Source organism: Conger conger, chromosome 4 (genome assembly GCF_963514075.1).
Source record: "Conger conger chromosome 4, fConCon1.1, whole genome shotgun sequence".
Lineage (NCBI taxonomy): Eukaryota > Metazoa > Chordata > Actinopteri > Anguilliformes > Congridae > Conger > Conger conger.
In genome coordinates this window covers 50,915,101-50,941,446 of record NC_083763.1, presented here as the reverse complement: position 1 = coordinate 50,941,446, position 26,346 = coordinate 50,915,101, and the positions used below count along the sequence as shown (strand labels likewise).

Genomic DNA, 26,346 nt, shown 5'->3' with positions numbered 1-26,346 from the left:
TGTTGAAGCAAAAGCAAAAAAAAGCAAAATATGAAAAGTTACACTGGTAAAGTAAGAAATGCGTTTATCTCAAATCTCAAAGTGAGTGGACTGATAAATAGGGTCGACCACTATTATTTCTGTACCTCACATTTTATTGTAAATAAATATGTGACAAATTTCTACAAGTCCATAGCCTCTGATGAAAGTCATTGCACAATTAATTTGCAAATTAAAAACCTGTACCGGCTATTCACATTCAAAGCTGTGCTACAGCACTATTGGAAGACTTGGTGAAAGGAGCGATAGGCTACACCCTCTGTGCATTTTTAGGGACCAGACAGATTTCCTTACACATGAGGATGAGTCTATGCCATTACCCAGAGCCAACCTGTCAAAGCTTGCAAAGCAAGATATTTTGTTTTTCGTAGAATTAAATCCATGGCACTTCTATGCATGAAACCCCTGGTTTATAATTTTGCTTTGACTTTGTTGCATGTTTATTGAATTACATTTTTACATACCATTATAAGCTGTTCCTATTAATGCCATTTTTAAAGGCCATGTAGAAGGATTAAAGGACATATTGCGTGAAGTCCCTTGTGCAGGAGTTTACAAGCTCAAGGTTTTTATAGTGTCGTCATAGCGTTGCTGTTTCCAGCTACGATCTCATTGCTGCCACGGCAACCCCTCCCCTATGACCCCCCCCGCTGTACGTAGCGGAAAGCGGACTCTCGCCCCAAGGCCTCGCTCTCGCTAGAGTTCCCCCGAGAGCGGCAGACGCCCTCATCGCATTACACTCATCACACAGTCCAGTGCACCGCGCACTCCCCACAGATGCAGCCGCACCAACGCGCTCTTATTCGTGCACACTTACACGTGCACACTTACACGTGCACGCTCTTGCACTCTGGCTCTTAGCGCATCGGCTGTCAGCGCTCGTTCCGCGAGCTTCCTCCAGCATCACTCATTAATTCCTGTTCCAGCTGCAGAGAGGCCAACGCACACCACAGAACTACACCCCTTTGTCACAACCAGTGCAGACCAAGGCACCGCACTCACCAAGAGAAACATTCCTTCCATATTTCTTGATGTGTGCAAGTCACAAATCCAAAGCAGTCAGATTGCTGCTAAAAATAATTTGGGTAGACCTAAAGACCTCAGGCCCATGTTTCTCACGTTTCTCATCGGGTCATGCTCCCCAGCAAGGCTAAAACGTATTATTTGTGTTTGATTTGTCCCACAGTTTGGCGAACTTGGTAACACTGGAGCTGCGGGAGAACCTGCTCAAATCCCTGCCCACGTAAGTCTCCGCATGCCTGCTCCCTCCTCAAGCCCTCCGCATCAGTGAGTGTCAGTGGAGGCAGGTGACCATTTTCTCCTGCCACCTCACCTGCTCTCACAAGATGGCCGTACTGTATGGTTTGATTTCTGCTCAGTTGAGTGAAGCAAGCTGCAGCTATTCTTCGTTCGTAGTACATATGTTCTTTGTACTTAATACATGGTACAGATAATGTGACCTTGACTCATCTAACATCGGAGGGCAACCTGCCCTGTGTTTTCTTTTTTTAGTTTTTTTTTCTTCACCTGAAATATTTAAATCTTCGATCTGCTAGAGGAAATGTAAATATAGCAATAACCCAGATTTATAATGATTCATTTCTGCAGTTTATGGTTGCTCAAATCAAGTTGATATAATATATTTATTATGCCCAGTGTTACAGGTTTTATCATAATATGTTTTGCACTTTTTTTACAAAATGGAGTGCAAACGGCAATAGACTATAATGACCGCAGTTATTGTTAATGTTGCCAGTCTTCAGGATCAAATAAAATGTATGTTTATGTCACACAAATATGCGGGTGTGTGCTTAAAGTAATTTAGTCATTGTTAAATGTCATATGTCCGGATTAGAGAATGGCTTTAGATGCTGTGCTGTCATACAATTTTTACTACTTCACTAGTAAACTGAAACCCATAGATAGTCAAATAGACTGTATGACTGTACAGTGACTGTAAATCTAAACGATAACTTAATGAAATTGTGCCAATGTGTTTGTTCAGCAAGCTAATTACTGTACCCAGTGGATTTATGCAACTGTGTGGTTAGCTAAGCTTTGATGGCTAGTCCTCCAACCACTAAGCCCCCAGTGACAGATGCTGTGGGAGACTTGTACCATCTCTTTGGCCAGGGTGAATGACAGTTGGGATGGCCAGGGGGGCTTTGGGGGCAGATGGCAACATATTGGATCGCCATGAGACTTTGTTCTCAGCTCAGCCAGTGTCATGTAGTTTTGCCACAGTGAGCCGTCGCTTCCCCATGTAAATCTGAATGACAGCCGTTATCTAAACTTGAGCCTAGACACCACATTCAGAATCTGCTCATGTGTTAGACTTTTGAAAAATTCATACCAGATGTGAACTGAATGGCATTCTCCAAAACAGAAATGCAGTACTGTGTCATTTAGAAAATGCTTTTGCTTTTGCTCCCATGCACTTTCTCTTTCCATTGTTAACTGTAACCAGCCACTGTTTTTCATTTTCATTTGTTTAATATTGAATATCTTTGGCAACTACAGTGGGGGTTTTTTTTGTTCTGTATTACATTGGTTTCCTTTCGCAGTGTGATTGATTGGCAGCTGATCAAGGCCTACCTGCGTATTCATGGCCTAGGGGGAAATTGACTCGAGAGCAATAAATCAAGACAATGTTACGAACTCTGTGGAGTGACCAGATTTACCCTCTGCTTTTAGTTGTACCTTTGTGTTCTTTGGACGGTTTCTTGCATAGTTAATGTCCATATACTATGTGAGCGTCCATATATCTTTGTGTTAGACACCACCAGTACCCAAGGCCTTAATGCGGGCCTGTAATATGTGAATGCTATGTGAAACGGTGTCTTATGTTGTTAATGGGATGTGTTCGTGACTGTCTGCTCCGTGCTCTACCTCTGTTCCCTGTAGGTCCCTCTCATTCCTGGTGAAGCTGGAGCAGCTGGACCTGGGCAGCAATGGACTGGAAGTCCTGGTGAGAACCAGCTCTCTTCACAAATCACTGCACAGCTCTCTGAGCAGTATAACCCAAAGCTTGCATGATCCTGTATTTTGTACAGGCTACTTTTTTCTGTTTTAGTCTGTCCTTTTCAACCACAATCAGCACAATGTTATTCTGTAACAGGAGCAAATGTAGTATTTCCTGTACAAATAGTGTAGCACTGATACAGTACAGTCCGTTGAGTTTCACAATGATACCTGCAGTACAACAAGTATTCCGTCTAATACAACCAGAAAATGGTTCAGAATTTGAAGTGGATTACCCTGTACATATGGCAAAATGAGCTTCAGAAATATGTGGGGATAAGTTCTGTGTTGGACTTTGTATGTTCAGTACACAAATGGGGATGTGGAGACTTGGCTGCATTTAGATGTACAGTGCTTGGCGGTGGGGGCACTGTGTCTTAATGAAAGGCTGGCTAAGCCTTAATTTTGTATGTGATTTATGGGTCATACGCCAGTGTACAGTAATTTTCTCATCCCACCACCTTGTTTCTATTTTTGAAGAGAAGAGAAATAGCCTGGTCGCATGATTCATTTTCACAACCAGTGATATATGGCACATTTTTCTGCTGTCTACAGGCTTCCATGTTTGTTCATGCAATCTCAAAATATGTGTGTGACACATTGCCGTCCCAAGAATCACCGGGAATGGTTACAAAACCATAAATCATAAATCTACTTTCATTCTTTCTCTCTCGCAGCCAGACACACTGGGGGCCTTGCCCAATCTACGGGAGCTGTGGCTGGACCGCAACCAGCTGTCCACATTGCCACCGGTAAACACAAGCCGTACACCTATTGGATTAGTTAGCTGTCTGTCTAGTTCGGATGCAATCTGATTGGGCAGTTCAAGGAAGTGTGCATAATTTTGCTGGGAACAGGCCGAATTACTGTATTTGTGAGTAGGGCAATAACAGAAAGTTGTTCTCTTAACCCCTAATGGGCAGATGCCACCTGCACGTTACATCTCCCTTTACAGATCAATGTGATGCCAGCATTGTATTTGATCATATGACCGTTTTTTTCAAGACACATGGCCGTTGAAATGTATTGTGATTCCTAGGCCTTTCTATGGGGTTTCTATAGGGTGCCTTAGTCCATTATGGGTTAAAATAGTTTTAGAGTGGATTAAAGGGTTGTCGTGTCAAGTAAAATCTTCTGGCCCTGTTTTGATTTAGCAGGGCATTTCAGGTATGTGCTCCTCTACAAGGCTTCTTCTCACAGATGTTCATGAAAAGGTGACTTGTGCATTTCCTGTCTACAGGATCTGGGGAATCTGCGGCGGCTGGTATGTCTAGACGTGTCGGAAAACCGTCTGGAGCAGCTGCCGTCAGAGCTGAGCGGCCTGCTGGCTCTCACCGACCTGCTGCTCTCCCAGAACCTGCTGGAGGTCCTCCCTGACAGCATCGGTGAGCGCAGGAGAAAAACAAGGCCTTTCATACACTGACTGGCACTGACAAAGGAAATGCCTATGGCATGGTCATTGGGGAGAAATGTTTCCTATTCACTTAAATGTTTTTCACTCATGTTTTCACCCGTTTGATGTACCATATAAATGTAATGATTGGTATAGATATTTTGGAGTATAGGTATGTTGAGGTAAAGGGAGAAAAACCAAACCCTGTGAGAGGTTTTAGACGGTTTGAGAATGAGAAGAAAGGGTCCTATAGGAAGTCTTAATAGAATATGTATGTTTCAAATAATAATAAAATTCAGTCGTATACTATGCACAGTACAAATTACATAAACTCTTACAGTTAGAAACGTAACTACACAAATATGTACTGTTAATATTCACTGTATAATCCAAACTATCCGGGGCTGGTAGGTGCACCTACAGTAACTACGTATCTTTTTGAATTATATCATTGTGAGAACCCTGTCGTACAGATGGAAGGCCCTTTAACAAACAGTGGCGGCAAGAGGGAATGAGTTAAATTTGAAATACAATGCTGCCTCCTACTGGAAATCTACCTCAATTACTCACCCAAGGCAAGGAATAGGCTTTTTTGACTTGGCTCTTTTGTGAAGCAAAGTGTTTCTGACATGTTTGTCCATGGCCACAGGGTGCCTGAAGCAGCTGTCCATCCTGAAAGTGGACCAGAATCGGCTGACCCATCTGACGGACTCCATCGGGGAGTGCGAGAATCTCACTGAGCTTATGCTGACCGAGAACCTGCTGCAGGTAGACACTGTGTGGATTTTTCTCTTTTCTACAGCGATCATCTATCTTATCCGCTTCTGACTTTGCCTTTCTGTTAGTTTGGCAAGGTCATAAAATAAGTTCTAAGTAGGGTTGCACTTCTGACAACTCTTTTGTTACTCTGTTTGTCTTAGACACTTTTAGACAATGTTAGGATGTTAAAAGAATACAGTTTTTTTTATTCAAGTGAATCTTGTCCAACGTGGTATATTGATGTTTTGATGAGTGATCAAAACATTTCATTATTCTTTTTTTTTAAAGCCTCAACTGTTGCTGTGGGTTTTTAGTCAATTGCTACCTTCCTGTATAGCTTTGATTAGTCTTTCCTTTTAGCCTGAGTAATTTTTCCCCCTTCACTCCTCCTTCGCTGTATTCTCCTGTTCTTGTTGCCTTCCTCTCCTCATGATGCCCTCTGTTCCCTGCTTCCCCTTGCTACTGTTCTCTCCCTCCCTCTCTTCCTCTTGTTTCTTCCTCTCTGTGCCACTGGTTGTTTCCCCTCCCCCAGGCTCTGCCTCCCTCGGTGGGGAAGCTGAAGAAGCTGACCAACCTGAACGTGGACCGGAACCGGCTGGCCAGTGTGCCCGCGGACCTGGGGGGCTGCTCCAGCCTTAACGTGCTGTCGCTGCGTGACAACTGCGTGGACAGGCTCCCAGCCGAGCTGGCCAACGCCACGGAGCTGCACGTGCTCGATGTGGCGGGGAATAGGTAATGTGCGCACACACGCTAACACTTGTGTCCACATGCTGTATGCATACACATACATACATATAGTGCAGTCCGTAAGTATTCGGACAGTGGCGCAATTTCTGTTCTTTTGGCTCTGTACTCCAGCACATTAATTGCAGACTGTCATCTGTGATTTCAGGTTATTTACATCCATATCGGGTAATCCCTTTTTATACAAAGTCCCTCCATTTTATGGGACCAAAAGTAATTTGACAGTTTGCTTCGCAACTCTTTCTCATTAGTCAGGTGTATTCAACTGCTTCCTTAGTGCAGGTATCTGAAAGCTTTCGGTATCTAGTCTTGATTCTAGGCTTTTGATTGCTTTTGGAGTCTGTTATTGCATTTGTCAACATAAGGACCAGAGTAGTGCCAGTGACAGTCTAGGAAGACATTAAAAATAAAGAAAACCACAGTCAGGGACATAAAGAAAACATTGACTTAGGCCCAACCATAGGCTTACTGAAACCAACTGTTTGGAAAATCATTAAGGAGAAAGAGAGCACTGGTTTATGTTTGGGATTATTGCCTTGCTGTGGGATGAAGAACCAATGGGTTTGGAGGCATCTGATTGAACTTGAGCAAATTGGATACTTCTATGGACTGCTCTCACTGTTCCACATCCTTCCTCCCCAGGCTGCAGAACCTTCCCTTTGCACTGGCTAACCTCAACCTGAAGGCCATGTGGCTGGCTGAGAACCAGTCCCAGCCCATGCTGAAGTTCCAGACGGAGGATGACGAGAGCACAGGGGAGAAGGTGCTCACCTGCTACCTGCTGCCCCAACAGCCCTCTCCCAGCCTTGGTGAGACCCTGCCGCCTTTCCCTCCGGTACAGACAGCTACTGAAACGGTCATAATATAGAATCCAAAATCAATTTTAACCCTGTTGCAAATATCTTTGTATTGTAGACATTTATTGGTTTGCAGAGTCTGCCAATTGAACAAGAAAAGACCGCACCATTAGCCTAATGTTCATTCTGTTACTTCAAACATCATGAACAAATGCAGATAGTCACATGCTGGTGTTCTTTAGAATGTGAAAGGGAAAAACATTTGAGTGCTCTTCTGTCACAGAAGACAGTGGAGTTTCTTTGTGGAACAAAGTCTCAAGCTATCGGGTTAAGGATTTACTCATTGCATGGACTCAAACAAATATACAATGATATGGCATAATAACAAAACATTAGTAAATTCTTTACTTGTATTCTTGTCTGAATAATTGCAGTCTATATGCATGAATTTTTCTTCCATTTTACTGCATCTCAACTTTTCAAACTCTTAAGTACTGTGTTTTGCTAATTCCTCTGACCTCGTGGTCTCCCTCAGAGAACCTGCTGCAGAACAGCGTGGATGACAGCTGGACGGACAGCAACCTGAACCGAGTCTCCGTCATCCAGTTCCAGGAGGAGACCAAGGATGAAGATGAAGACGAGGAGACGGCTGCTGAGCGCAAGGTGAGCCGGGGACGGGACTTCCTGTGACGTGCAGTGCTTTTGTTCAGGCAGAGACTGCACGGGCATAAATTTATAGCTTAGCTCTAATGTTGTGCTTCTTTTTCTGCTAAATGCTCTGTGCATCTGGCGCAGCATCTTGTATAATGTGAGTCTACACTAGTCTGTTTGGAAAAGATTTGCTGTTTAACCCTTTAGTCCCAAGAGTGCTGTATGGCACTCAAGCGTAACTACTGTTAAAACCCTACAGTGCCATATGGCACACTCAACCTGTTTCAGCCAATCAAAATGACTGCTATACCATTGTTTTGAGCCCCTATTAAAACCCTACTGAATGTTCTCTACTTTCTCAATTTTCTCAACCAAAGCCAAAACCCCTTGGGATTTGAGTGGGGTCACTCCATTTTGGGCTTGGGACTGAATGGGTGAAACGGCACTTTGACCTCAGGGGTTTGTTTGTGTATATTTGACCTCGTTGGTACAGATACATTTGTGAGTCAGGCCTCAGTAGTTAGTGTGTGCCTCGTGCTTCATTTCAGTAATATGCTGATGTGACTATTTACAATGTGTGTCCATGGTTTTTAGGGTTTACAGCGCCGAGCTACGCCACACCCCAGTGAACTGAAGGTGATGAAGAAAGTGATTGAGGAGAGGCGGAACGAGGTCTACACAGCCAAACCCGACGAGGACGTGGATACCCCGGACACAGAGGTACACACCATCAAGCAGGGGCACCATATCTCCAATAGTGCTCCAGCAGAAATGAGTTTTTTCACTATGCTAAGAGACATGTGAATTTACTGTCCTCTGGGGATAATGGCACCGGTTGCATCTCACATAGCAAGTGCCATATTCTCATATTTCTATAAAAGCGATAAAATTCTTGTGCAAAATAGGCTTCCCTAAAATGCTGAGTGTGTTTCTACGGAAGCTGCACAACCAGGTTATCCACTCAATTAATTGTCATAGGATTATTTGAGGGCTTATATATCAGGGATCTGCTTTTAATGATCTGATTGAATCTAATAACCAGTATCTCTGCACAGGAGAAACGTCTGAGTGGGCTGTCCAATCACAGCCATGACTCCCAGGCGTCTAATAGCACTGTCTCAGCTGGCTCCCATGAGGAAAGGCAAGAGCTGATCACTGCAAGGGAGGAGGCAGTGAATGGGGATGCCCCGGAGCCAGAAGAAGAGGAGCTCGATGAGATGGAAGTAGAATATATTGAGGTGAGTACGCCACCTGTTTCTTGATCCTGTTGTCAAAACCTTCTATAACATAAGCTGGGACCAAAACAGTTAGTCACATAAAATGTGGGGTCACGTCTTCCAGTTGCTGTGTGGAGGTTTTCACTCATGTCACTTTATACGGCTTAATCACAGGCCTAGCAACAGTTATCACATTTATTGTTTCTCAAGTTCTCATTACTCTATCATTTCCTAAAGATATTATGTGGAGTTTTATTTTTTTTCTGCCCACTGTTTCCACACTGGAGAGACAATGGCAGGCAAGCAGTGTTCGTGTCAGATCCAAATTCACGTTATCATAGGACTTTACTGTATCAAGCATCAATATTATCATTTCTTCTTTGCATCCCTCCGCTCACTCTCTAGATTACATTACATTATATTTAGCATTGATCCAAAGAGACGTTCAAAAAAATACCAAGGTCATACAGCAAACTACAAGAACAGTCAAGGTAGGCCAAGTCTGCAAGTAATACGGTCAGAAACTACAGTACGAACTTCCAAACCCAGCATCTCTAACTCCTTGTTTTCTATCCCCTCTCTCAGCCCACAGTGCACTTTGCGGAGGAGCCCATCATTCGGGGTGGGGAAGAGGAGGACGAGGACGGGGAGGAGGACGGCGAGCGGAGCGACCAGGAAGAGCGCGCCCTGCCCATGGAGAAGCAGCGGCTCATCCGCAAGGACACCCCTCACTACAAGAAGCACTTCAAGATCACCAAACTGCCCAAGCCTGAGGCGGTGGCCGCCCTGCTGCAGGGCTTCACCCCCGATCACCTGCCACACCCGCAGCAGCCCGCCCACGAGGAGGAGGAGGAGGAGGAGGAGGAGGAGGAGGAGGAGGAAGAGGAGCGGGGGCTCGCCGCCCGCTACCAGTCCAGGATAGAGGAGTCCGAGCTGGACGACCGAGGAGTGGGAGACAGGGTCAGCTCTTCCCTGCAGCCTGTCAAGGTATGGGAGGGTCAGCTTGAGAGGAAGGGCGATTTCTATGTGGGATGTTCATCTTCATTTTTGACGGTCCTCATCAAAGCAGGTTAAGAAGTGTCCGTCTTGGCACTCTTTGTATAAATGGAAATTGCTGTTTCTGCTGTTAATGGAATCCAGTTTACAGGTATGACATATGTACAAAGATGGCTCTGTGAAAGGGAGAAATTATGGCTATTGAAATTTCACAGATTATGTATATTTTCATACGGGGGTGTTTTATCAGGTTTTTGCTAGTTAAACCGTCATTTGTGAAGTGCTCTTGTGAATCACTAAAGTGACACCGCAGCAAGAGGAATGAAGAACATCATCACAGGTCATAACCCGTATGTATTTGCTCATATTTTGAGAACATACAGTAGGACTGGTGTTGTATCCTCTTGGATGAACATAATTTCACTTGAGTCAATTGATGATTCAGTTGAACATGAAAGAGTACAGGTAAAAATTCACTCCACACACACACACACACACGCGCACACACACCCTAGACTGCTATCAATGTATCTCATATTTATTTATCTTTTTTTACTTTTTGTTTTACTCGATTACATTCAGACTGTATATGTCCCAGGGCTACACACATGTTCAAAGTCTCACTTCTAAACTGACAGGCTTTGTTGATTGCTGGTGCCTTTCATATTCCACATCACAGACGGACAAACATTTCTCCTACTCCAAAAGAGCTTTGGTTTAATACCAATTCTAAAAGGCTGCATTAAATCGGTTTGTGTATTTAACAGAAGAGTTTTCACAAATCAAAAATAGTTCTGGCATATACAAAAACAAATGTTCTCTTGACAAACATACAGTACTAACCTCCCACATGATTAATAAACACCATTTTCTACCCCTCTACTCATAAACTGCATCTCAGCCTGAGGAGAGCGCCCTCCTCAGTTCAGCTGAAGTACAAGCGCTCAACAACATTGAGGGAACAGCTCTCTCATTGCCCTTGAATTTCTTACACAAAAATAAACTTCATCACGCATATTATTAACATTCTGGCTTTTCCCCTTGACTTACATTCTTTTTAGTAAAAGGTGAAAAGCTTGTTTTAAGGAATGAGACAAATCATTTTATTATTATAATTCATTAGCATTATTAATGATTATTTAAAGTAATAGTATGTTTACTTAAAAAGAAAAAATGTACAGAACAATATTAATGGTCATATTTTAGGACTGACTGAGTTACAGCATACATACAAAAGTATCATTCTAATAAACGCCTCTTAATATTCTGAGAGAATGGGTAGTTATGGGAAGTTCGTACGAAAGAAGAGCAATACTGTACTATACACAAGTGAACCGATGCATAGTTTTAGTTCCTCCACAGAGCACAGCACACATACAGACACTGACCCGCACTCAACGGTGAAAGCCTCTTCCCCATGGAGCTTGGCAGGGCAGGGAGTATGCGCTGGTGGTCATGGTGAAAACGGTGTCAGCAGATTGTCTCCAAGTCCTCTGGCTTTCCCTGTCTGCGCCCCTCCTGTGCCACCGTGTGGCGCTGTTCCTTAAGCTGCCCCTCGCTCTGCCCACCCCTGCTGCTGGTGCCAGTGCCAAACCTGCGGCTTGCTCTCTGCTTCCGTGTTGGCATACTCGGGTCGAAAGAAAGATGGCAGCTGGCAAAAGGCTCCTCTCCATAGAGGAAGTATATTTGGGCTGTATCCCAAGTCCTCATCATCACTGTTATGTCTGCCCTCTCTCTAAGTCCAGTGAGCTCATGTCATTTGCTGATTTCTATGATTTTTTTTCTTTGATTTAAAAGGTTTAATTGCCCCTCCCCCCACCCCTTCTTCCTTGCACAAGCGTGTTTGAATCAAGAGTGGCTCCGGAAATTTCTGAGTGATGACATTTTTTAATTCAAGCCGATCATTAATATCAAAAATGAAAATCCTTTTCATTTGGTCTGTTGATCCTAATTTTTACCCAACTAAAAAGTTTCTTGACGTTTGCTGCAATGCGGTGTTTGCCCTTGGGTCCCTGATCCTGCCTCTTTAGCATGGTCCTCAAGTGTCTGGGTGACAACTGTCTCCACCAACTACACGGCAGCTTGGGCAATTTCCTCCAATCACACCACAGCATGTTTCCTTTCCCTTGGGCTAGAACACTCACATACTGCAGTGTGTTAGCATTATGGATATAAACTACACCACACTGTACCCAGCGTGGGCTTCACTTTAGAACATTTTACTTGAAAAGCTCTCATAATACACACACAAAAATCTATCTTTTCCTGTTTGAAGAGGGTGACTTGTATTGCTTACTTGTTGGCTATGCATGCTGCCACTTTCTCACTGATTAAATTAGTTTATTTTCTTGGGCTAGTCAGGCTTCCACTTAGGACTGATTTAGTGTCACTGTCCAGTTGTCTGACTGTATGCTCCACTGTCAATGTTCTACAGAAGTGAGCCTCACTTTTATGTGAGGGGATGGTAGCACCCATAATTGCAGAGAAGCCAGGAGTCTTAACTGAGGCGGATTGGGGATCCAGGGCAGCACCCTGCTCGCCTGCGTGTGCTTGGATTTGTGGAATGGTGCTGCTTAATGTGTGAGGATGAGATTGAGTGTACCGGACAAGGTTTTCCTGGTGTGTGTCTGTAGGGGGTGATGTGAGTGTGTGTGCGCGCGCATGTGTCTTTGTCTGTGTGGGTGTGTGTGTTTAGGAGACTTCTCCCAACAGTGACTGTGGGTGGCAGAGGCAGAAGCTTTACTTTGGCCTGACCCAAGGGAACTGAACACAGACTCGCAAATCTGAAAGGAACTTTTAGGGACTGAGTGTTCTCTAGGCTGTTTTTGCGTGGGCCAGTTCTATTGTAAATTTCAACAGGAATAAACACTTACTTAAATGCCATAATGGTCCAATTCTGCTGTGAGTATAGGTGATTATTTCTCATGGGGAAACTGTGCCACATACAGTAAATCTCCAAACAGGACTTTTAGTCAATTTCTGTGTTCTCATATCTCTGTCCTTTAAGCAAGCTTATCTAGAACAGTATGGACACACAGGCAGATATTTAGATATTTAGATATTTAGCTTCCATAGTTCTGCATATGCAGTTGAACATAGTTCAGATGAGCAGAGTGCCTCATCCATTTTGTTTGCAAGAGCGTGAATGCTAAAATGGACCTAATGAGGATTATCTGCACCTGCCGTATTGGGCTTATGGGCTTTCTGTGGGTACTGAAGCCTTGAGGGACCTTTAATTTCAGCAAACTATTTCTCTGCATTCTGTTCACGCTGCCTGTGCAGCCTCACACGGATTAGCCACGCCATTCCGTTCCCTCTGCTGGGTCTTCTGAGTTCGGCCTCTGTTGCTCTCTTCATCCTGGGTCTGGAGTTTCTGCCTCTGCCTGCCAGTCCGTGCCTGGGGAAGGGGGTGTGTGTGTGTGTGTAGAGGCTGCTCAGTGACAACCACAAGCCACAGGGGCAACCCACCGCCAGAGAACGGATGTGCATCTAATGTGACTGGGCTCATGTAACACTGCAGTGGGGAACCTCGTGTCCCTGACTTTAGTGGGTTGCCATTTGTCAAGTCACTTTCTTGTGACTGAGCACATCCTGTGTGTGTGCACATGTGTATGTGTGTGTGTCTGTACATGTCTGTATGTGCGTGTGCGCGTTTCGCAGAAAGTGTGCTGCACAGTGGTGCGTGTGAGGCGAGAGTGCACACGTGTTTTTTGGGTGTGCGCAAACGCCTGGTTTTAATTTGGCCTCACTAATCCGCATGCTTCTCGCTGGTTCCTGTCCTAACAGGGGGTGTCATTTGATCAAGTCAATAATCTGCTGATTGAGCCTGCTCGAATTGAGGAGGAAGAGGTCTGTACCTGCTCTGTTTCCCATTCACTCACTCTCACCCTGTCTCTCTCCGTTTCTCTCTCTCACTCACTCTCTCATCCATCCACCCGCCCATTCTCACAAGAACACAACCAATGATCAACCAACTATAAACAACCATTAACCCAAGTTAATCACCAGGGAACAGCCTATCAGAGCTTACCATGATGGCATCGCCAGAGCAGTGTTTCCAGCTGAAGGAGGAGGGATGTGGTGGGGGCAAATTATTGTTACGGCACCATTTTAACATTAAACTGTTACAACCAAAACCATATATTATTCAAAGGGTTCTGCAAGCCAATAATCCTCCTTTAAGGGGTTAACACAAATGTTTATGAGGTTGCAGATTTGTTTTACAGCAGTTTGGGGGATAGGGTGGAGATGGTGTCAAATTACAATTGGGCTTGACTTCCTTGTCGGCTTTTCTCTCTTGAAAAGCCTGCAGTCCCGTTCCTCCCCAGCCGCTGGTCGCAGAAGGCTTTGGCTCATCTGCAGTCCCTCTTTCACTCCTCTCTCCCCCTGTTTTCTGTCAGGCTGTGTCTCCTTGGGTGCTGGTGCCCACCCTCATTCATAAAGAGCAGGAGTCTGGCTGCATAGTCTTGGCAGGTGCAAAACTGAGCCCCCCTCCAGTAGAGACTCAACGGTTCTTTTTCAGGTCGACTTGGCCTGCCAGGACCCCAGCAACGCAGAGCCTTTTCTTTTTTTTTGTATTTTTACAGTACACTATAATGTGTGTGTGTGTGTGTAAAAACAAAAATAAATAAAAAATGACATTATAAAGTGGAGATCGATGTCATCATGACATCATGTGCTTTGGGTGAGATGAGGGCATGTGTGTCTGGCCTTTCCCACATGGGCAACTCAGGTTATGAGAACAAATGCATCAAAAAGTTAATACAATGGGAATAACTTCAGCAAAAAACAACATAGATCATCATATGTGCATATTGTTATTTTTGATGCATAGTTTCTACCTGATATTTGACAGATGCTGCATCTATTTGATTTCAGTAGAAAGTGTTTGAATAAAGACTTGCATTTCACTATCTAGTTATAAATGTAACTTACAGCTCTAGTCAAGAAATGAAGGGCAGCGATGGTAATGATTATCAGAAAGCTGTTCAGTGAAGGGCCTTTGATATGCTTTGCGTTTGAGTGGAGCCTGCAGCAAGCATGCAGAAGAAATGATAATGGCCACACCCCTGAGGCCTGGGCACTGGGTTTGGAGGGATCTGCCGGAACGCGGCTTCTCGTGTTACACAGTGACATGATCAAAGGGGAGGAATCCTCCCCCGTAAACTAATAATAGCAAGGAGGAACGTGTGTGAGTGTGGCCCGCTGCAAGCTGTCCGATCCCATAGCCTGCACCAAGCCAATATGGATGAACCACCATTTGCGAAAATATAGCAGCACGGGCAGTTATTACCCTACTGTGACAGGTCTGTTTATTCATTGAAATTACTTTTCTAGTCCTTTGATGATAAATTATGTTCCAAACAGTTTGTTTCAGTAAGCATATTGTTTGGCCTATGTTTTGGACTGTATTTTTTTTTTTTCCCTCAGGCTCATAACAGCTTCCTTAACTATAATTGCCACAACTCTAGTCCTCATGCTGACAAATGTCAATAACAGTCAATAAATCAAGAGCCTAGAATCAGGACTGGTTACTGAAAGCTTCCTAAGGAAGCAGTTGAATACACCTGTCTAATCAGAAATGGCTGAGAAGCTAACTGTCCAATTACATTTGGTCCTCTAAATTACAGAAATTTGACCCCCCTCCAAATACTTAGATTGTTGCATTTCTACTGAATTTTATATCACATAGGACGGGCTGCTATGTCAGTGGAACCTAATTATTGTTGAAAGAAATTATTACAGGCCCTTCAACAGTTCATTTCACAATGTTGTCTTAGCTCAATTGAATAATCGTTGTTATAAAATGTATTATTTTTAGTCTTTATTTTTCTGTGAGGGCAAGAATCGTTTCCAATGTGTTCTTCCATTAAGGACTAACAGCAGTCATCTGTTAAATGTCTCAATGAATCCAAAAGGAGGGAGAAGAAGAAAAAAAAAAAACCCAGCCCACGCAACTTTCACCACTATGCATATACACTGCAGTTTGCATGTATTTGGACTGTTTGTACAATTTCTGTTCCTTTGGCTCTGTAGTCCAGCGCATTGGATTGAAATGAAACCATACATGTGAAACTGTCCCCTTTAGTTTGAGGGTATTTACACCCACATTGGGTGATTTTAGTAGCAATCCCATCTAATTTTATACGTAGCCGCCCCACATTTTAGGGGACCAAAAGTAATTGGACGCTTGGCTCAGCTGCTTCTGAATTGTCAGTTGTATTCATTCACTTCCTAGGGCTATAAAAAAGCTTTCAGTATCTACAGATGTCTTGATTCTAGGCTTTTGATTGTCTTTGTAGTCTGTTATTGGCATTTGTGAACATGAGGACCAGAGTTGACCGAGTTGACCAAATTAAAGCCACATACTTTTTATTTTGGTTATTATTGTCATTGACACAACTCTGACCCTCATGACAAATGCTAATGACAGACTCCAAAGATAATCAAAAGCCTCAAATCAAGGCTCGATGCTAAAGGCTTGCTTATACCTGCTCTAAAGAAGCAATTTAATACAAATGACAAATCAGAAACTGCTGAGAATCCAACTGCCCAATTACTTTTGGTCTGAGAATATTATTGAGAGTATGTATAAAAAAGGAATCTTGACACAAATGACCCACTATGGATGTAAATGCCCTCAAATTAGCAGTGACTGTCTGCACTTTAACATCACATGCAAATCCAACATGCTTGACTACAGAGCCAAAAGGACAGAACTTGTCCCTGTGTCCAAATACTTATGGACTGCACCGTATGTAGTCAAGTGTTATAGATGCTGACTGCAATGTGAAAGTATGCACTGAGTGTAAAATTACTTGCGGCAATAAGGAGCCTATTGGCCGCGTTCTCCTCTGCTTTAGCCGACTGCACTGATTCCCTGACCCAGAGCACAACATTCCTCTCCGCCCTGACACCGCTAACCCTTCTCCTTCATTTCCGCTAACTCCCATTCTCACTCCCGTGGCTTGCCGTGGCACACCTCAAACACCTGATCCACTTAGTGGTTAATGAACCATTTTCATTTGTGTTTGAACGTTCCCTGATTACACACTCCGATCATACCCCAGCACACACTCTTTGTCTGTTTTTTTTTTTTCCCCACTTTGCGGAGATTCAGCCTAAGTTCGGTTTATTTTACCGGAAAAGTGTTGATCGGCGAGGAGGTTGATGCACGTATTGTGGTCTGGGGGGCAAAGTTCAATCCAGCGTTTTGCAAAGGTTGGGAACACATCATGCATCTGGGCCTCCTGATGAAAGTTGTTTGGAGAATAGTGAAATCCAGGTAGAGCCTCTCTATATTTAAGCATACAGATCTCCACCCATGCCTGTGACACTGGAATTGAACAGAGCACCACAGGACCCATTTTACTCGCTCCTGTCAACCCTACACCATGGCAGAAATGCCTCCTTCCCAACAGTAAAAACCAGAGCAAGGATTAAGCGGACAGAACAAACCATTTGGTTTTATGTTCTGGCCCCTTTAGCGGTAATACAGTGGAATCCGTCCTGGTGTATTGCTGACTGGTGCGCGAGTGAATTGTTGGGATTCCAATCCACCCCTGGTGGCCCCAACCGTGGGGCACTGAGCTGACCCTCCCTGGTGTTGTTAACCAACCTGCTTTGCTTCCAGCACACCCTGACCATCCTACGCCAGACAGGGGGACTGGGGATCAGTATTGCAGGGGGGAAAGGCTCCACTCCCTACAAGGGGGATGATGAGGTAAGGGTGGTACATCTGGTGGACGTCTGGAGTGGCAACTGCAGGCTGGGTCTGGGTTCAACCTTTTTGTTCCGTCAGTGCACCAGGCCACATAGTTTCCCCCGGGTCGCCAGCTTAAACTGCGGCTGTTCTCTCTCACTTGAGGTGCTGACGTACTGGTGGATTCCCTGGGCAAAACAAATGGCCCAGCATGTCTGTTAGCCACACTATTAATACACTAGTTGTATAGGGAGAATTGACAGATAACCCAGAGCCAGGGTTTTGAGGAACTGCGAAATTGGATTACTTAATGTGGATTGATTAAGTGCAGACCCCACTACGGTGTAACGTAATGAAATGGACACATTTGCAATATTTGCCCTTTCTGGGGTTTATTGCTGAATTTCTAAACTGTTACAGTCCTGCAGTAATGCTTTTTTCCTGTGGAGCTCACTGTTTAATCTACTGCGGTGCTGCAATGTGAGCTTTCCCATTACACACAGACCTGACAAGGTTAGAATGAAAGGAAGGGGCACTGTGCCCGCCAGCTTCAACAGACCGGAGAAGTCAATTCGGACTGTTTTAGCAACTGCACCAAATAGGCTTTGGACAATGGGCCAGTTACCTGGCAAACCTTAGGCTCGGCACTTGTCCGATGGTGTTGAGCTCTGTGACTAATGGAAACTGAAGCGGCGGTTGTGTTGTTTTTATTGGGGGAAGTTTCATTCATTCCACCACAGCTGCACGGTGTACTGGGAAATGGGAAGCCTGCTGCGGATAGTTGCCCCTGCTTAAAATTTGGCTGCCGTTCCCACCTCCCTGGTTTCGACACATAATTATAAGCCATGTTTATATAAAGCGTAAATATAAATCACTTCTCAAGTATACAAGATATTTAGAAAGAAATATACAGTGATATCTTTGTGCAGGGGGTGCTACAATTTGGAAGACTATGTATAAAAAGGACAGTAATTTCTACAATATGGATGTAAACATCCTCAAATTAAAGCAGAAAGTCTGCGCTTTTATCATGTGGTTACTATGTTATTTCAACTGTTTGTTGGAGTACAGAGTGAAAACACCAAAAAATGTTGCTGTCTAAATACTTACGGACTGCACTTTGGTAAACTGAACCAAAGCTAGTTTTTTGTCCTGAACCCTGCAGGGCATCTTCATATCCAGGGTGTCTGAGGAGGGCCCAGCTGCTCTCGCCGGCGTCAAAGTGGGAGACAAACTACTCGAGGTAAATGCACATTGTCCCTGAATGACTCTTGTGCGGGCACACAAGTACAAACCAGGGTTTGGCTCCTGAGAGAGAGTCAGAGGTGGGATTTGAACCTGGCCTCTCAATTTTGTTAGACAAATGTGTTACCAGTCTGCTAAAGACAAAATCGCCTCTAGCCAAGGGCAATGGTGTTCTTTTGATGGTCACGTCATCAGGGAGCATTGTAGCGGTAACCTTTGTTTTCCTAGCGAACTAGCCGAGCTAACCCTGTTACACCATGATGTCTAATGTTCTTTTTGTTGTTGGTTTTTTTGAGATATCGTAATTGTACTGGAACGTTATTTTTGTCTGTCACATTTGAATCTTGTGTTAGAACAGGGCAAAGTAAACAAGCATAAATCACGTCCTTTTCTCCCTCACCCAGCTGTTTTAATCTGTGAACCCCTACCCCGACATTCACTCAGGTAAACGGCATCGACCTGCACGGGGCGGAGCACCACAAGGCTGTGGAGGCCCTGCGGAGTTCGGGCGTGGCCGTTTCCATGACAGTGCTGAGGGAGCGCATGGTGGAGCCGGAGAACGCCATCACCACCACGCCCCTGCGGCCCGAGGACGACTACTTCCCCAGAGAGAGGCGCAGCAGCAGCGGCCTCCCCTTCTGCATCGAACCCCCATCCCCCGGGGCCGGCCGCCAGCAGCACTCCACCTGCCTCATTCGCAACGACAAGGGCCTGGGCTTCAGCATCGCCGGGGGCAAAGGCTCCACAGCCTACCGCGCAGGGGATACTGTGAGTGAGGCAGCTGCACGAAGGCGTGTAAACACGCTTGCGCCCGTGCCTACAGTACATGCGTACAGTTTGTTCCACACCCACACGTGTATGGACCTTAAATTTGGACTCGGCAGCGCAAATGGGACCCAGAGAAATATGAGAAATGTATGAGTTGTTTTTAGTTTTTTCCCTGAGCTGTATTATACTCTCAGCCAACATTCCATTCCATTCCATACCATAATTCCATGTTCTATACTATATTTACAGCTGAAAACAAATAGAAAATAAAATATTAAATCATAAAAAGACACGGTGACCCCAAACTTAGTGTACAGTAGTGTACTTGTAGTTACACCCAGCTCCATTGTAAGATGCATTGCAAGGCTTAGCTACAGCATGAGTGTTTTAATGCTTCTTCAAGCAGTCAGAATTCTCAACATGAATACATTATTAGTTCGAATGCACCTCTCACAATCCCCAACCCACTGTTCAGTAGCTTTCTTTGGTCGTATACTCTTGTTTTCGGGATTATATATTGCTTATGAATACCTGCTGAGTCACAGTAAAGAGAACATGATGTTAATGGGATTTGGCTCAAGCAGCCCTTTTGAAGGAGGCTTCCTGAATGTTGTGTAGCTGGTTGAGCATTTCCTCTCCCCCCCCGCCCGTTCACCTCCCCTGTGACTTGGACACTGCCTTTTTCGGTGGCTCGTTTGGAAGGGTTGCCTCGGAGACGTAGTTATGAATAGCGGGCCGTGACACCTGATAGGCCCCTGAATTGTTGGGGGGGGCATGGGGGATATTTTTGTTCCAGGGTGACATGCACTCCTGGCCCACTACTGGAACACAGGTCTCACTCTTATCGCTCGGGATCTGACTGAGCAGAGGCACACACCCAGGGTTGCACATTTGTAAGTTATGTTGGTTTGGGTGTTTTCTGCATGTGTAAGTCTTTAGGTGTAGCTTGGGAGTTTGTTTGTGTTTAGTTGTTATGTATATGTAGAAAGATATCAAAGTGATTGTTTTAATAGGAGCTTTTGTATGCTGTTGTGGTTACTGAGGAATTTCCCAATGGAGATAATTGCTAATTGATGGGTGCATGCAGTGTTATTAATATGGTGACATTGGAGCATTTGGTTTGGCTCAAGCTAGCAGTTCTGAGAGTGCTTGTATGACACCCTAGAAGAGAGTCTCTGGGACTCCATAGTCCTGGTCAGGTTCCAGGCTTCTGCCCTGACAGTGCTTCAGCTTTTATTACAAGTCTTGGATGGGCTGCCTTCCTGTTCTTCCTTACCTCCAGGTCCCTTCTGTTGAAGCCCATGCTTAAGCAGGGGACTGGTGTCTGAAGTGCAGGTGAAGCTTTCTATTGAATTGTACTCATTTCAGCAGACTTGTTTTAAGCAGGCTTCTTGAGCAGTTATATTTGGACTTCTGAACGGGACCTTGTGAGGCCATGGACAGTATGCAAATAAACTGATTTATGGCTGGAAATTCCGGGAGCAGAATTCTTTTTAATTTAAAGGTCTAAAACTACTTTGATAACATTACTAGTCTTCCTAAGCCACTATCATATCTGTGTTTTATTGGTGATGATGGCTCATGAGCATGGTATATAAGTTTAGTGGGTGGATTCAGTATCCATACGCATGTCTGCTTGTCAGCAGGTCATTAATGAACTCTTAAAGTGCACGGACCACCAAAGTGGTTCATAACCAGCTGGCTTATCTCCATATCCTAGACAAAGGGTTTCTTACTGAACTACAAATCCATTAATGCAAAGCAGTGTGAGACTTCAGTCAGTTCTGTGCGTAATGTCTGACCTGCAGCTGCAACTGGTTCATGACCTTGTGAACTGATTAGATTCAGCTGTGAACTGAGGATCTGAAAAACCAATGGCAGTCAACAAATTTAGCTGCTCGCAGCACACTTTGACATCTTCACAAAATAAAAGCATGGAGATGAGGTCAAGTGGTTCAGCTGTTTTTCAGATCAAATTCAGAATGGGGAAGAAATGTGATCTCAGTGGCTTTTTACCGTGGAATGATTTTTGATTGAGTGAGCAGCAGTTCTGCGGGCAGGAATGCATTGTTAATGAGAGGTCAGAGGAGAAGGGCCAGACTGGTCGAAGCTGACAGGAAGGGGACAGCAACGCAAATAACCACACATTACAACAGTGGTGTGCAGAAGAGCATCTCTGATTGGGCGGCTTGTAGTGTAGTGGTTAAGGCAAATGACTGGGACACACAAGGTCGGTGGTTCTAATCCCAGTGTAGCCACAATAAGATCCGCACAGCCGTTGGGCCCTTGAGCAAGGCCCTTAACCCTGCATTGCTCCAGGGGAGGATTGTCTCCTGCTTAGTCTAATCAACTGTACGTCGCTCTGGATAAGAGCGTCTGGCAAATGTCATTAATGTAATGTAATGATTGCACAATGTGTAAAACCTCTAAGTGGACAGGCAACAGCAGCAGAAGCCATAATAAGTAAACTAAATAAGTTACTGAATACCTCATAAAGTGCTCACTGAGTATGTCCTTTTTTACCATTTTTGTCACACAGGCATCATAATATTAAATATTCATGCTTTAATTTACTCATGTTGAGTAAATCTTGAATCTTGCGATGCTACCAATGGCTGTGTAAATATTATGATCGATAAACTACACAAATGTCAGAAAAAAAGATTGGCTCAAGGAAACTGGGGTAATTATTTTGTTCTGATTCAAGTCTGGGTCCTAAATAAAATAAAAGACATTTGAATACCTGCTTTCATAGAACAGCATGAGGTTTAGTTTTTGTCTGTAATACAGTGACTATGTTTTGGAAGTAGAACTTGCCAGATGCTATGATATGCCATGACATATGCTATGACAAAGCATTTGGCATATGTCTCCTTTGAAATCTTTTTGCAGTCACTGACTGCATGGATGTTAGATACAGTTCATATTGCCAGGTTGTTTTTGCGGGACTTTCCCGGTGTATTCCTGGAGGCATTGCTCTGTACTGCAACAGGCTTGCAAAATACTCTTCACATTGCACAGAATGGCAGAAGGTTCTGGATTTGATTTCTGAACAAGAACAGTCATAGTACTGTTTTTCAGTTTGATTCACATCTCTATGTAATTGCTGTAATTTAATCAACTCCAAAACATTTCTCCTTGGCATTGATTTTCCTAGCAGGTGGTGGTATTTCAAGCAGTTAGATGGTTTCCAGGAGGTGTAAAATCTGAGTCATAGTTTGGTACTGTTTTACTCACGCTTTTACCACACTATCATGTTCTATCCACCGCTCCACAGTCCTGCCCTACTAATACTGAAGAGTCTGTGTTGTTGCTGGGGGTGTTGCTATGGTAACCAGGTCTCCTGTGTGCCAGCAGGGCATCTTCATCTCCCGCATCGCCGAGGGCGGGGCCGCTCACCGCGACAGCACATTACGCGTGGGAGACAGGGTCATCTCCGTGAGTACAACCCCCTCCTTCCGCTAAAACGCGTTCATTCCAACCCATCAGCCGTCACAGTAGAGTACATGAGTAGGTAACATAGTAATCTGTGCTGACGCCACATGTACGTGTCACACGTCACACAGATTAGTCATATGGAGGAATTAGTTACCCCTTCATCACCCAGTCCCTGTCAGCTGAGCTTGATGTAACCCCCTTCCTGAAGTCGCTGTGTTGTGTTTGGCTTTTGGTATCCCCCTCACTCTCTTGGCGTCTGATTTGAATCTAAACTGCTTGACTTATTTTAACCCTGCTGCCTATGGCTTCCTCTCCTGCATGCTCTTTGTGCCAGTTCACTTTCCTGTCCCAGCTGTGGCTTTCATTTTACATTCACATAATGCCACAGTGGTGGATCATACCTATGCCTGTTTCTGCCTGCATTTGACTTGCCTGCTGAAAATGGGAAATGTGTTAATATGGCTGTACTTTGTTTGGACAATCTGTTTGGCTTTAACCTTCAAAGAAATAAAAAAAATGTTTTAATGGTTTAAAGGTTTTTGTACAAGCTTCTATATGGCTTCACATACAGATATTCCTTGAATATCAATACTGTGAAGCCATTTTAAGAATCTGATACTGTTCTCCATCAGTATTGTGTTCACACTGCATTTGTATTTGCTGTTTGCATTTTTATCAATAAAAAAAAAAATCTTATTTCCGTGCAGACACCATAGATTTAGTCTACATTTAACTGGGTGTGCATTGAAATGGCACCCTCAAGTATTTCTCTGGGACTTTTCTGAATGGTTTATCTATTTATCACTATATATTCTTTATCCCTCCTGCCCAAATGTGTTTTTACCTGTTTTATATTTACCCTCTTTCTGCTGCCCCCCTCTCTCACTTTCTCTCCGTTTTCTCTGCATGGCCTGCGCTGTAATGCGTCTCCTTGCCTGCTCGGTGGTGGGTGTGGTGTTGGGGGATGTGGGTGGAGCCTCTGGGCCCGCTGACATGGTAACAGCATGTATTACCATGGCAGCGGTTGCGGTGGCCTATCAGCCGGCGGTAAAAGTTTGTACTGTCTGGTCAGTGGTGGCTTCTGTTTGTTGCAGTAAGCGCAGGGATTAGTTAACATAACATATTGGCGGGAACAGGCCATTCAGCTCAACAATGCTCGCCTTTTCCTACTACCAAAGTGTGCCTAATGCTTAGTACGCCTAAATGTGAAAGAGTGTCTAGCACCGTATCAAGCCTGGTCCTGAAAACCGCCAGTGTTTCTGCCTCCACTACCTACAGTAGTTGATGATCCTGTTGGTTTAATAGGCACTGGCCATATTGCTACTGTAATAAAAGACTGATTGATCTTTTTAGAATCTTACCATCACAGTTTTTATATCAGTAAGACATTCAACAGTCATATTGGCATATTATTGAATTTGCCATCTACTCTATCAGAATCCCATCTAATATTTTCTAAAATACATATGCACATGTTGATCAATTAGACATGCAGTTGTCTGGGACTGTCTATAAGATTGGAATCATTTGCATATAGACAGGTGAATGTACAGGATAGTATTGACTAAGTTGGATGAGCAAATCATCAAATCTCCTCCTGTATATATGCAGTCCATACAAACTGGGGCACCGCGTATATACGGTCATTGCAACTGCAGTGAGCACTATGGCAGTGAATCAGGTTTAAAGGCATGTGCCACATATGTATGCTCTTGGACCATTATGGGGTCAGCAAACTTGAAATCTTCTCATCCCTGAGGTACCACCTACATTTCTGAGAAAATCTTAAAGATACCTTAAAGAGGCACCTGGTATCAAGCTCGAGTTTATTGTGTAATGTTGTTGGAGTGCTGCATGCCTCACTGCTCGCGGAAGCATTTGTGTCCTTTGGGCCCGGCCTGCCGGTAGCACTGCTCCTTTTCCCTTCCACCCTTTCTCTGCCTCTGTATGCATCTAGTACAGGGACCTGTACGCACTCTCACTAACATTAACAACACTGACAGCCTGAATCCCAGCCCAGGGTTACTATAGGCAATGGATTCTATGGTACATACAGTATGTTAACAATATTGTACATATAGAGTATTACTTGAATGTAACTGATGAATGTAGGATGATGTCATGTATATGCTGCTAATGTAGGGCTTTCCTTGCCCAATGTATGGTTTCTCAGGTCCGCAGTTCAGGGTCATAGAAATCATATTGTATCATTTTCACCAAATAAGTATAAATGTGAAATTAAATCTAAAAAAGGTAGTGTTTCATGACTGTTGTAGGATTAATTTAGCGAATAAAGCGGTTGTTGGAAAGGAAACGCCATCACTTTCCTCCCTGGATCTGGATTTATTTTTCTTTTTTTTGGATGGTGTGGTTGTTTTCACCATCCAAAACCACATAGTATTTATTAGACTGTTCATACAGTAGATTTCTATCCATTGTCAGGCTCACCCTATGTATATGTAATGTTTTTTTTTATTTCATTATTATTAAATATACATCTATCTTGTGTCCTCCTCGTGGACAGCTTTGCATGTGTACTGTAAGCAACAGGTAGCACAAGATTTGGCAGTAATTACATAACCCATTATTATATGTCTTCGGAAATACAGAATGCGCAAAAATGTTGAAATATTAATCATCCGAAACTTCTTCTGAAATGGATATTGCAAGTGGAAGTTCAGGAACATTGTGAAGAGAGGCTGAGGCGATGGCTGTGGTGCGGTTTGACTGTCTCTCGTGCTTCCGGTGGGCTGCCGGTGAGGGTGACGCGTTGATTTGCTGTCGATCCAGATCAATGGTGTAGACATGACAGAGGCCAGGCATGATCAGGCAGTAACGCTGCTTACCGGCACCTCCCCCACCATCACCCTGCTGGTGGAGCGCAGCCTGTCCGAGCCTCAGGGCTCCCCCGCCACCTCCAGGACCCGGCCTCACTCTCCCCCTCCGCCGGAGCCCGTCGAATCCCCCGACCAGGAGGAGACCGGCGACGACCACTGCTCCTCCCCGCAGGCCAACCACCTGAGCCGGCCGCTGGAGGACGAGTACCCCATCGAGGTGACCCTCATCCACCGTCCATTAGTGCTTCTTCTGGAAGTTGTTTTCAGTTGAACGGTTTTGTTAATTTGAAAGTTTCTGATAACTGTGGTTTCTTTGTCTCAAATGCATTCCTCTACAGTACCAGAGAAAATGGTGGAGGGTATGAAGATCTTGTCTGAATGTTGGCTTTCTCTCAGGATTAGCTATCTCAAGCTAGTGCTATCCCGTCCTAGGTTTAAATTCTTTAGAGACTTGGAAAAATAAGGGTAGGCAACTCATTTGCCTTTATTATAGATTTATACATATATTTACAAGTGAATAGGCTTTATATCCAAGTAAAACTGAATCAGTTGAGTAATTACTGTATAATATGAAATATAGGCACAGGCAGAGCAGTTCTGCCCCTGGAGATAAGTTTCCTACCCCTAACTTTGTTCCAAGGACATTGTCTGTCTGTTCTTGTTTGATCAGACTAAAATGGTTCAGTCTAAAAGTGTGACTCATTTCCTAGACTTTTTTTGTCTGCCTCATACTCACTCG

At 44.2% G+C, this 26,346-nt stretch overlaps 1 protein-coding gene across 1 annotated transcript in view; it reads left to right on the top strand.

Annotated features, from left to right (window-relative positions):
* The window catches only part of scrib (scribble planar cell polarity protein), a 97,850-nt gene that overhangs the window by 45,018 nt on the left and 26,486 nt on the right, over nucleotides 1-26,346 (top strand). The window contains 17 exon segments of the mRNA XM_061237471.1: nucleotides 1,226-1,282; nucleotides 2,944-3,007; nucleotides 3,738-3,812; nucleotides 4,301-4,445; nucleotides 5,103-5,221; nucleotides 5,745-5,944; nucleotides 6,599-6,765; nucleotides 7,289-7,416; nucleotides 7,999-8,124; nucleotides 8,460-8,642; nucleotides 9,207-9,608; nucleotides 13,404-13,466; nucleotides 17,251-17,340; nucleotides 18,485-18,562; nucleotides 19,009-19,332; nucleotides 22,690-22,770; nucleotides 25,561-25,824. Coding sequence (XP_061093455.1) covers nucleotides 1,226-1,282; nucleotides 2,944-3,007; nucleotides 3,738-3,812; nucleotides 4,301-4,445; nucleotides 5,103-5,221; nucleotides 5,745-5,944; nucleotides 6,599-6,765; nucleotides 7,289-7,416; nucleotides 7,999-8,124; nucleotides 8,460-8,642; nucleotides 9,207-9,608; nucleotides 13,404-13,466; nucleotides 17,251-17,340; nucleotides 18,485-18,562; nucleotides 19,009-19,332; nucleotides 22,690-22,770; nucleotides 25,561-25,824 — 2,566 coding nt within the window.